The sequence below is a fragment of the Acipenser ruthenus genome, chromosome 7 (genome assembly GCF_902713425.1).
Source record: "Acipenser ruthenus chromosome 7, fAciRut3.2 maternal haplotype, whole genome shotgun sequence".
Classification (NCBI taxonomy): Eukaryota; Metazoa; Chordata; class Actinopteri; order Acipenseriformes; family Acipenseridae; genus Acipenser; species Acipenser ruthenus.
Window position 1 is genome coordinate 61377267 of NC_081195.1, and position 12973 is coordinate 61390239.

General features: G+C 36.2%; 2 protein-coding genes across 2 annotated transcripts; one reads left to right on the top strand and one right to left on the bottom strand.

Moving 5' to 3' along the window:
* The first annotated feature begins 3392 nt into the window (after positions 1-3392).
* Positions 3393-6568, top strand: prl2 (prolactin 2). Its single transcript, XM_059027510.1, has 5 exons — positions 3393-3521; positions 3626-3804; positions 4452-4559; positions 4823-5002; positions 6106-6568. The coding sequence occupies exons 1-5, from the start codon at positions 3512-3514 to the stop codon at positions 6301-6303; spliced, it is 675 nt and encodes a 224-aa protein (XP_058883493.1). The 5' UTR covers positions 3393-3511; the 3' UTR covers positions 6304-6568.
* A 2647-nt stretch (positions 6569-9215) lies between these two features.
* LOC131737651 (homeobox protein DBX2-like) lies at positions 9216-11587 on the bottom strand. The gene is made up of 2 exons (XM_059027894.1): positions 10946-11587; positions 9216-9831 (listed from the first exon to the last, which is right to left on the bottom strand). The coding sequence occupies exons 1-2, from the start codon at positions 11198-11200 to the stop codon at positions 9514-9516; spliced, it is 573 nt and encodes a 190-aa protein (XP_058883877.1). The 5' UTR covers positions 11201-11587; the 3' UTR covers positions 9216-9513.
* Between the last annotated feature and the right edge of the window lie 1386 nt (positions 11588-12973).

Below are 12973 nucleotides of genomic sequence, written 5' to 3' on the forward strand. Positions count from 1 at the left end.
AAGCAAATAGTTCTGAAAACGTGTGCCTGTTGCTGGGAACACACCCTGCACATGTACATTTCTATATATCTATATATCTTTATACTGTTTAATTATTTGATCATGCACAAAGGAGGAGCTGGGAGAAAGCTCTTCTGCACAGCACTACATGCAAGAGCAGTAGGTTGTGCACTTCGTCCTTTATTTTTTAGTGATTTTATTATTTGTTTTTCAAAACCTTTTGCTTGTTATAATTTTTGTAAATTAAAGTGTGCATCAAAGTACAGTACTTAACTTCAGCTCGTGTTTCCTGCATATGCTATTCCCTCCACTAACCAGCCTGACTGCAACGCTACTCTTCCACAGTGCCTAAAATACATTGTCAGCTTTAACTTATAAGATTATCAGGTGCCAGTTAAGTTGAACCCTACATTTCTAATACACACCCTTAAGCCTGGACTGCCAACAAATACAACATTCTCACCCAAAGGAAGATCTAGAGATATCATTGGAGGGAAGATAGCTTAAGCTACAAGAAAAATTGTCAAGAAGGGCTGTCAGACTGTATATAATTTTTCAGTTGATAACCGGAAGGTATTGTTCAATCTTCATCTTAGAACAGATCCCTGAGGCACCCAATGCGTCAGCATGCTTTCAAGCATTCAGAATCTAGTTTCTAGGCTTTAATAGTACGTTTACACTTAAAATTCTGAACTGAGCTGACTTATGATAAAAGATTCTTATCATATGAGTCACCCGTTTACACTGACACAAGTCAACTCTGAATCTGCGTGGACGCCCCTAGCCCCTGAAATAACATGCGTAACTTCAGACGTCATATCTCCATGGCAACCTCACTATACACAGGACGAAAAGTTATTACAGACAAAGAGTGCATTTATTAAAATTTTGCAATTAAGTACTTTTATCTTAACAAGTATTGTTAAGTATGCCAGACACATTTCAAGTAATCATAGATGGCAATAGAGAATGAAACAAATTCATATCATATGAACTCAAATGTATTTTGTTGGTTCTCTGTTTTCATGTCATATTATCAGACAAGTGTACTTTTCGTGCCTCTTATTAGTGGTTACCAAGATAAATGTCCAGGATCCTGTGCATGAGTGAAACTGTCCAGAAAAGACAATTAAAAAAAATAGTAGCAAGCAGTGGCTCTGATAACTCCGGTCTGTCATGACTGCGGCTGCAGCTGAGTGTGTCTATGCGTCCTGTTCCCAAGGAGAGGGCTGTCACACTGACACTGGGGGCGTTGCTCACAACGTGCCTCTGTGTGACCGACTCAAGGACTGATGCGTTCACAGCAGAGGGAAAAACAGATCAAAGCCATGGCAAAGCTGCCCTCTAGAGCAGGTCACTTTTGTGCACATGTTTGAAATGATTTTTTAAAACGCATTGCGGCAGGCTTTAAAGGTCATGGTGTATTGGAATATAAAGTCATTCAAGGGTATTTGTTACTTTGTGTCTGTCTGGTATGATTGGTCTATAAAAATGAAATTAATTAGCAACAGTTTTCAGAATCACTTTTGGGAGCCATTCTGTATTCCCTAAAGGCTGAAGCACTCTGCACCTGTCTGACTATCTCCGCCCCAGTTGAAAGTTTGGTAAATATTTAAAACTGACTGCTCATTGTCTATTACTTTAACATACAGAGAAATACAGTGGACCATAAGAACATAAGAACATAAGAAAGTTTACAAACGAGAGGAGGCCATTCAGCCCATCTTGCTTGTTTGGTTGTTAGTAGCTTATTGATCCCAGAATCTCATCAAGCAGCTTCTTGAAGGATCCCAGGGTTTCAGCTTCAACAACATTACTAGAAATCCAACCATGCAAAGAAGGGTAAATTACTGACTAATCCCCTGGAATCGTGCCTCATTATTAGATTGAGAGTGATTGTGAGATACAGCAGCTATAATGATCCAAAACAAAAGCACTTAGATCAGCTCCTCTTTTGTATGAAGGTACTGTAAGGACACAACTAGATTAAAAAGAAAAAATGAGTTCATCATAAGAGTTCATCATCATCCAACTTCAGGGGTACCAGTGAGGCCTTATGGTGAACTATATATATATATATATATATATATATATATATATATATATATATATATATGTTTATACAATGCATTGCATTTTGAAATGTTGAAATTAATTTCATAGACATTGCCCCCACAAACATATATGCACACATGACTGATAACAGAAATCCTTGCAAACACGCACACTGTGGCCATTGGCAGTACACATTGCGTTTACAATAATAATTAGATTGATGCTATAGTTATACATTATTTGCCCTAGAGGTTGTGTCATTCCTTCTTTTTTGTTTTGTCTTAAAGAGAAATACACTGACACACTCTACACTGAACAACATCTTTTGAAATATGTTACCCAAACCCTTTGTATATTTAAAACAAAAATGTAAAAATGTTGTATTTTAAAGTGAAACCATTTGTCTATAGGTCTATCTATACATTAATGACATGTATCTAAATTCCTAGACCAGGTATTAAATGGACTTCCCAGCTGTTGGAATGTATTTTTTCAAAAGCTTCTAATTATAATACTTATTTAGATCTTGTTGCCCTTTGTCTAGATCTGTGGTGCTCATTATAGATCAAACTGTACAGGCTTTTATTGTGTTCCTTTTAGACTAAATATTAATTTTACAAATCCATTTCTTCTGTCATTCCTTAAATGCAATTCTACTTTGGAGTTCTCTATTGGAGTTTTCTATTAGACATTAGTTTTAGTTATTTTCTGTATTTCAGTTATTGCCCAGTGTGTTTCTTTTATTCCTGTAAGTCATCTGGTTTATAAAACAACAATGTATGTCAGTAACATTATGCCCTGCCATGGCTCTAAGTTTAAAATTAGAGTTGATGACCATGACACATATCAGCAGTTTGTACAGAACAGTACAGAATAAGGATTAGCAATTCATTGTTTAATCACAATTTTATATGCAATTCTCCAGATGTATGTAAAAATGGCATACAAGCAGATGGATGAACAGACAGACACCATCATATATTCAATTGAATTTTGTTTTAATTTAACCCGATACTAGCAATATAAAGCATTAACATGGCATAATAATAAGCCAAATCCTATGTCGTTGTATTTGCAAGATAGCATGAGAATCTTCCTTTTATTTCTTTTCTTAAAGAATATATATAGATATGAACACACCACAGCGAGTTTGTCAGCAGCATCCTGAAGTTTCTGGTCCACTATTTCTGCTGATTCCATCAAATTACGCCTGATTTGTCAAGGCAGCTTTGAACCATGAAAACTTGACTCATGATTCAAGGGGCAAACCATGATTTCAGGATCAAAATGACAAACAGAAACACGTGCATCTTGCCTTGCTCTTTATTTTATCTCTGGTTTAATGGATGTCATCACAGATGTCTATAAAGCTTTCTTACCCGGATCCTTGGACATATAAATAGCAAGCTTATATCAAAGAGCAACTATCAGCAAGATTTGAAGCAAGTCCAGCAAAATGAGGCAAGGTATTACTGCAACTGTGGAGGATGGGGTTTGATCATGTTATATTTTGTTCAATGTTGATGTCAGTATATTATTATAATGGAATTTGATTCTTTTTTATTTCCAGTGTCTGTGTTGTTTCTAGTCCTTGTGTGCCTAGATTTGGAGTACAGAATAACTTCAGCGCCTATCTGTGCTCATGGGGATGCTGGGTGTCATTTGCTATCAGTCTCGGATCTCTTTGATAGAGTTATCCAGCACTCAAACAGAATGCACAGTCTTTCAAGTGATCTCCACTCTGAGTTTGTAAGTGGCATCATTCTACTTAACAATCTTAATTTCTCGCAGGTATAATTGACCAGGTTTAATAATCTTAATTATTCCTTTAGATCAGATGTAGGAAATGTATATGTTATATATCTAATGCTGTTTTTTTATCCAAATTAGTCTAGTCTATTAGTCTATTTTCTATCTTGATTGCTTTATTTCATTATCAAATTATAGTGCTTTTATTTCTACCAGATTCAAAATGTAATATTAAGGAATATATTATTAGCATGTAATACCTGTCATTTCAATGCAGATAGCTTAAACCAATTCAGAATGTACTGGAAGTTATTTTTGGATTTCATGCTCTATCACAGGGCTCTCCAACCCTGGTCCTGGAGAGCCCCGATCCTGCAGGTTTTATAGGTGTCTTTACATCATCAGTGGCTAAAGATCCGGAACACATGTTAATCTTGACTAATTAAGCCAGTAATTGTTTCAATTAAGTAACTGTGAGCTTGGTTGAAATGAAAACCAGAAGACCCTGTAGCTCACCAGGAACCAGGGTTGGAGACCCCTGCTTTATCGGTAGTAAAACTGGATTATAAATCCAATCATTTATTCTCTCTCTCTCTCTCTCTCTCTCTCTCTCTCTCTCTCCCCCACCAACCCCCCCCCACACACAGGAGAAATACTTTTTACCAGTCAGAAATCAAATAGGCAGAGCAACACGCAAATGTCATACTTCCAGGATTCTAACTCCTAATGGCAAAGAAAATGCTCAGAGAACTGATGTAGGTGCATTCTTCTTGCTTTTCCTTCTGTAATTCCTGCAAGTGTTTTTAGGTGATTAGAAATCTGAACGTCACTTTGATCTGCTTTTGACAGTTGGTTTGTGAAGTTGTTCTGAAGTGAAGCTGTTTGTGTTTTTTTGCTGCAGGTGGTACATGCAGTCTTGTTATCTAACAAGGGTTCATCAATAGTCAGGCTGTAAGCTCCTATAGTTTATAGAGATGTATATATTTAGTACTAATTGTAATATTTTTGTGGTTATCAGAGAGAAGAACTCACTCAAGTGATTTTGAGGCTTTTGGTTTCTTGGATGGACCCTCTTTTGCAGTTCCACCAGAGTGTAGCTCACAATGAGGAATTATCCAACTTCAGCAGAAACAAAGCACTGGAACTGAGTGACATGGTTCACGAGCTGAAGAACGGGGTGGAGAAAATGGCAGAAAAAGTATGATTTCTACAATCAACTCTTGTCCTTATTATTACCATAGGCTGATATCCAACCATCTCGAAACAGATATGAAACTACTGCTTAATAGTTATACATAGGCAGTATCCAGCAGTGGCATAGCAATGTGAACTTCAAATGTGGGAAGAAAGTTATTAAATTAACTGGGTTTTCAGGCATGGCCATAACTGACTGCTTATAGCTTCATTTGTCATCATGCATTTAGAATATTTAAGAATACTAATGTAGTGAGGCATTAGTAGAATAAGGCAGCGGCGAGAAACTTTATGTGTAATTTCATAAGATAACTATCATTGAACTACCAAGCGGATATTTACTTATTTCTAAATGTTCTGAAAAGGCACAGTGCCTAAAATAGCACGTCACTGAGCCTCTGCCTAATCTACATATGGTAAGAATCTGCTCCTTATAGTGAATAATAAACCGTGGTTACATTGTGTTGTACCAAAATCAGCTAAATTGACCAAAGTCTACTGCTCCTGGGGCTAGGTGTCAATCTATTTCTTACAGAGGTCTTTGAAGTGTAAAACTCAGTAAGAGAGTCAGTCAGTCTATATAAATATGTACTCCAAGTGTTGGGCAGTGGGACTGATGCTTAAGCACACTAATGAGCTCAGAAGCAATGAAAAAACATACATGATCTTTTCAATCTTTGTGTACCTAAAGGAATAATTAGAGAAAGGGTAAACTGAGATAATTTGCAGTTCATTGAAGACCAGTAAAGCATGCAGGCTTATCAGTGTCATGCTCAATAGTACAACTGTAAACATGCACCAATAAATATAATAATAGGGTGCTGACTTTTACTTGAGGGTATGGGACCTATTTATATTGATCCCTGTAGTGCGGCTCCATGTCATCCCATACATTCTGTGGGACTCCTCCCCTTCCCCCATCATGCAACACCATTCTCTTTTTTCTTTTTCAAAAAAAGTGTACATTTTAAGCAAGAAGTACCTTTTAGCTAAAAATGACATTTTCTCAATTACTCTTTGGAGCTTGGAATGTAAACTGTATGCAACTGTATTGGCTTTATTGTATTTTTCCTTCTTCAGTCTTACAGTGAGTTCTCTGTCTTTCAGATGCAGTTGCTGGGAATAATCAGCAATTCCTTAAATGGACTGTTTCCTGCTGAAGCAAGTTTATCTTCGTCTGCCAGCAATGAAGCAAGGCATATGAGAGACTATGAATTGCTTCGTTGCTTCCAGAGGGATTCCGATAAAGTCCAAAACTACTTGAAAATTCTCAAGTGCAGAATTGTTCCTGAGCATGGATGCTAGGATTGTGAGTGAGACCACACTTGAAGTTAGGACCTGATTTGCCGCTAGCGGTTTAAGGGTTAGTAGATTTGGCCATTTGTTTTAAGGTATTTAATGCGTCTGGTAAATCAAGCTAATAACACAGTAAATATGTCATATTGTTTAGCAACAAATGTAGTATGTTATTGTAAGCTAGCATTTTGCAATTAAAATATATAAAAAAGAAATGTATTTCATTCAAATCTGTTTGCATTTGTTTAAAAGTACTCAACAATATTAAAGATACAGAGCATTATCAGTGGTCGTTGATTTTTTAAGTTCCAGCAACAGAACTCACAGCTTTCTATTTTCTACAAACTAAACCTCTTTGCAGGAACATTTTATGTCAATAGTCAAGAGGAAACTTAACATATTTATCAAACACATACTAAAGAAAATATGGTAAAACAGAGTCAAGCTCTTGTTAGGGTGTTACTTATAAAGAAAAAAACTTTGGTCAACCATATTGTACATGGTATTATATGACAAGTGAAAATTCACTGGCATTCTTGTTCAATGGGATTCTAAATTTTGTTCTCCAGCGATAACAGGACCCTCTGCAGTTTTGATGAACAAATGTCACAAAGGGTCCTATTCACAGCGCAGCATAGCACAGCAGCTGAAGGATTGATTTTGTTCCAGTCAGACCTTTAATTCAATTAGAATTATGGTGCTGCTATCCTTATAGCGGCTTTTAAAAAGCACCTAATAGCACAACAAACAGCTGCAATAAAGATGACTGATGGTTTTTGTGTGCACATTTTGAATAACGCTCCACAAAATGCCACAATCAGATTAGTTACTAGTTTTGTTACTTGGTAATTTTTTTTTAAAAAACCGCTGTAAAGATAGGATAGTGCTGGAATTATGATTGGCATGTAGAACTGACTTATGTCATTCAGAAATCTAAACTGTGATTGCTCGAATGAAAACTGTGATGTTACTGGCCATAGCTACAGTACTTTTAAAGATTGAAAATGACCATTTTAGGTTTGCGAATGGCTTTGGCAGGATTTTGTGGCACTGTTTTGTTTCGTGCTGAACGTTGCTTGTTAAGCCTGTTCTAAAACTAGCCAAGATGAACTTGGACACAATGTTTTTTTTTAATACCCACCGTTCTCCATGAGTGGATGTTTGAAATGAATCAAACACTGTTGTGCATCCTGCCTTGTGTGGACACATCACAGAAGCTACCAGACTACTGCCTAGGAGCAGAGGACAGTAGTTCAAACAGAGGTGAGCCAGATGGCTAAGGTCATTTCAACCACAATGGAATATTGCTTTTAATTTGTATTGAGCATGTAGTTTTATTAACACTTCAAACCGACAGTCAACCTACACACTTTCTATCCACAGTGACAAGGTTATCATGGAAGGATCCGATGCATATGTGTATGTGTCACAAAATCAATATCTAGAAAACAGCTTGCCCAATTGGGATGAAACTTGCTAAGGGCATACTTTAATACGTTCATATAAATTATTATGCGTATGATAATCAGGTTTTATTGGAGGCTGTCTGTCGGCCTGTATGTCAATAATAAATGTTGGCATATATCTAGCGAACCTCTTCCTATTACGATGAAACTTGCTACAATAATTTTACAAAAAAACTACAATAATTTTGTTTTTACAGCTGTGGAGGGGAGCATATGTCACTAGGTGTGTTTATTTACTTCCTTTAAATGTACATATGCATGTTTATTTATTAATCATTTGTTTGTGGTTGGCTCAGATGTGGTGCAATGAAGGACACTAATGATCGTTGTATTTATAAATGTATTGTTTACTTAATTAAACAATCTAGTACATTTCATCTTCCAAACAGATAATAATGTATAACACATCCAATTTTCAAACTATATTTTTTCCAAATGAGTATGTTCAAGATATTTACAGATAGATTAAAGGCAATACAATCTAAATTTAAAAAAAAAAGATATATCCAGTATATATATATATAAAAATACAGTGAAACTAACAATAATGGCATACCAATCACTAAAAAGTCTACATTTATTTTGATATGGCCTGACAGTCCCCTCAGATTTTCAAGAAATATTGGGGAATATTTCGAGAGACATACTCCAGTTTTTAATTGAAAGGAGAAAATGTAATGTTAATGATATAAAAGTGAGAAGCACAGTGCTTCAGAGGGTCTGTATGTTAATGATATAAAAGTGAGAAGCACCGTACTTCAGAGGGTCTGTATGTTAATGATATTAAAGTGAGAAGCGCAGTGCTTCAGAGGGTCTGTATGTTAATGTTATTAAAGTGAGAAGCGCAGTGCTTCAGAGGGTCTGTATGTTAATGTTATTAAAGTGAGAAGCGCAGTGCTTCAGAGGGACTGTATGTTAATGTTATTAAAGTGAGAAGCGCAGTGCTTCAGAGGGTCTGTATGTTAATGTTATTAAAGTGAGAAGCGCAGTGCTTCAGAGGGTCTGTATGTTAATGATATAAAAGTGAGAAGCGCAGTGCTTCAGAGGGTCTGTATGTTAATGATATAAAAGTGAGAAGCTCACTATTAACTCCCAAGTCGATCATATAATTGAAATGGGGTAAAACATATTCAGAAAAACTTTTAAAGATGTTACTGTACACATACTTTTATATTTGTTTATAAATAGGCTACTATATAAAACAACATCTGGTAACTTGGAAGCTAGAACAGTTAATAAACTAAAAAAGTGCCCATGAAAATTAAATGTAATCAACTGATTTGTTGAAATGTACGTAACATTCAGCAGAACTGTCACCTCTTTTATTATATTGTTATTGTTTTATTTATTTATTGCACAACGGCTTACCTACAACTTGAAGAAGAACACTAAATATATATATATATATATATATATATATATATATATATATATATATATATATATACTGTGGTCTCAGGGCAATGTTCACAACAAAAACCTTTTCAATATTTTTTTTCAGGTCTGCCAGCAGAGGTCAGTAAAGAGCTATACCTAAAGCTTTACATCTCAAAGAATAAAAAAGAAGATAACGTCATTGTGAATTACCGCACTGTTCCTTATGTTGAAACGACATCTTGCTTGAAATGTTAAGCTGAAGTAAAGGGAGAGGTAACACAGTAAAATCTGTCTTCATGTGTAAACTGTTTATTAGTTAGGTTTCCTTTTTGATCTAATGAAGTGCTTCAGAAAGCCATTCTTTTTCCTGTCAGTTTTAATCAGATGGTAGGATGTTCATGTCTTGGTGTTGAGCAGGGATAAACAGAACTCTTTCTCTGATGGCTCTGTTTTCAGAGCTGCATCCTTGCTGGAGTCCTTGCTGGAATGCAAACGAGTTCCCTTTGGTGCAATGGACTGTGATTTGTGAGTCTTCAGCTTCCGCAGCTGCTGCTGCACAAATGGTGAATTCATTGAGTAATTCACTCTCCAGCAAATTATCTTCTTCTTCTTCTTCACAAGATTTATGGCAGAAGGTTTCTTTTTCTTTAGAGTTTCTCCACTTCATCCTTCGGTTCTGGAACCAGATCTTCACCTATTGAAAGAGTCGTGGATGACATCAGCACAAAATGCATACTGTATTTCAAATGCAGAGTTAGTGTAATGGCAAGTGTTGTGTGATGCAGACTTCTGACCTCATTTGGTGAGATGAGGTTAACAATATCATTTATTTATCTAATACTGAATTGCTTACCCGTTTAATATCTTACTGTATGTGTTCTCTGTGATTCTCTATTGTTGTTTCTGTTTAGACCAATCTTGCAAACTATTCAAGCAAAAACTGCTTTTGACAAGTCTCCTTAAGAGTGAGGTGTTACACATGCTTCAGCGCACAATGCTTCACCGACTGTACAATGTAGGGTTCACTGCATAGTGCATCGTTAATATACTTCCCCACCTCACTTCCCTTGTGCAGTCTTTTTTTAAATGCAATATTGGTAAAAAAAAAAAAAAATCACACACTATTGTGTATGGACTGTACTGTGCATGACTGATTAATGTGTTATGCAAATCGGGTTCCACAAAAGCTTATCTTTTTTTGATCACACAATAGACAAGAAAGCCGCTCCACAAACTAGTGGATGGTTTGTAGGTGTACAATGGTGCTTCCCTATCTAAGACTGCAATGCTTGATTCTCTTTTCTTTTATCATGCACAAACCCTTCAAGAAATGTTGGGATGCAGGATGTTAATGGAAGTATTTCCTCTTCATAACTCCCCCATGCACTGTACTTCACAATATAAAATGCATACCATAGGACCCTGAAGTCTGATGTGCTGGGTTTATTATTATGTATTTCTTAGCAGATGCCCTTATTCAGGGCGACTTACAATTGTTACAAGATATCACATTATTTTTACATACAATTACACTATTTTTTACACACAATTACCCATTTATACAGTTCGGTTTTTACTGGAGCAGTCTAGGTAAAGTACCTTGCTCAAGGGTACAGCAGCAGTGTCCCCACATGGGATTGAACCCATGACCCTCTGGTGAAGAATCCAGAGCCCAGAGCCCAGAGCCCTAACCATTACTCCACACTGCTCACTCATGAGGAAGGCCATAGACAACCCACATGCATGGTGTATACTCTATATATTTACATAAATCTATTTATATAAATACATAAAAAAATGTCCAGTACCTGTGACTCCTTCAGTCCGAGGTGTTCTGCAAGTTTGTTTCTATCTGTTTTGCTGATGTATTTCTGCTTGTGAAAGGTTTTCTCCAGGTCTTTTCTCTGTTCCTCTGAAAAGACAGCTCTTTTTAGAATCCCTCTCCTTGTCTTGGTATTCACTTCTTGGGACCATCGTGCAAAGCTATTACTGCCTTCTGAGTTAAATATAAGAAACAGAATATAATAAATGATTGTACCATAGTAGACAAAAATCACTTTCATCTGTACAATATCTAAAAAGGATGAGGTATTTTCTACTATGTCAGCTAATTAAATCTTATAAGTTAATCCATGGCCTTGGACCTGTTTATGTAAGTGAGTTTCTTACTCACAATGTCCTTGGCCGCAGACCTTTTGGTAGTCCCTATGTTCCTCAATGCTCCCCAGTTCTGGAGTTCTCTCCCCAGTACAGTGCAGAAAGAGATGATATTTCCACGGCTCCACTGAAGACTTTTCTTTTTGATTAGGTTATTGCTTTAATCTAGTCCTGTAGGATCAATTTATGCAAAGCGCTCCGGGATGCTTGCTCATTAATTGATAATAGGATAACATCCTACTGTATGTTACTTCAATCAGATTATTGCAATTCATTTAATTATAATTATTATAGTAATTTTACAATGTACTAAATATACACTTTTTTTACATCCTTGAAAATAAGATGAACTTTGTTTTACTTTTATGATGTAAACTACTGTGCACAAGGCTTAATGAACTAGCCTTTCACCTTGACTCCATTTTAGGTCACAAATTAAATTAGCCAAATAACAAAACCATCAACTGCATAATTAACACTATGCCTGCCAGAGATTGGACATGCATAGAAACTGGCCTGTATATTCACCCCCTGAGGGGACATTATGTGAGGAAACTCAATATATTGTCAATGCTGTTAATCCAGGCTGTGAACTATTTTTGAGCACCAACAAGTAATTACATGCAATCGTCTCTTGCTTCAGCACACTTATTCCCCATAGTATCATTGAGATTACCCAATTCATATTATTGATGTTATCCTATTAGGAATCCAAAAACAAATAGAAAGGTATTTTTGATCAATTATTATTATTATTATTATTATTATTATTATTATTATTATTATTATTATTATTATTATTAGTAGTAGTAGTAGTAGTAGTCATAGTATAATGCTTATATATTTGAATTCTCAAAATTGTGCTTTTAGATGGTTCATGCAATTATGTTTTTTAGTGTTTTAAAATAAAAACTAAAATCTATGTTCTTTTTTGTATTGAGTTTGAAGTGCATGTTACATAAACAAATTCCAATTCACAATGATAAATGTCTTCTTAATCTGTAGGACAAATCTGTATTTTGCTGGTATGCAGACCACCTGGAAGGAGCGTGTAAGGTGGTTAGTCACAGTCTCTATTTCATCATTTAAGTTCAATACATTCTAGATAAATGGACAATTAATAGGTCACTTCCAAAATACTAGTGTATCTGCCCTTCTTAATAAGCAATCGAAACAGTCAGTAATAGCTTAGCGTATTCAGCGAGGCCCCTTCTGAACTCAGCTCTGCCACTAAATCTTTTTATTTTCAGGTAGACAGGGCTGTATGGGAAGAGGAGCTAGAATAAGTCTATAAAAGTCACTTTCATTCACTGCTTTATGTTGTAGTCAAGGGGTTTAAATGGTGTTCAGGAACCCAGTTGGAATGTGAGAGACAGCAGAAAAGACTGACACACAGAGCTTTGCTTTTCGATCATACAAAAGGGTAACTGATCCCTGCCCAAGCCTTTTTAGAACGCAATAGTTTTTAAAGTTCATCGCTGCAGTGAAAAATGGTGGCGAGGTCGCGTGTGGATGAGTATAGTGAAAGTGGTGATTGGTCACGGTGCTGTCGTGCATTGTTAGGCAACCCTGGCCATGTAAAGTGCTCTGTGGGAAAGTGTCAGCCCCCTAAAAAGTGTTTAGGGACTCACAGCTCATTAAACTGCTAGCATTTGCTACCTCACTTGTCAAGAATCACT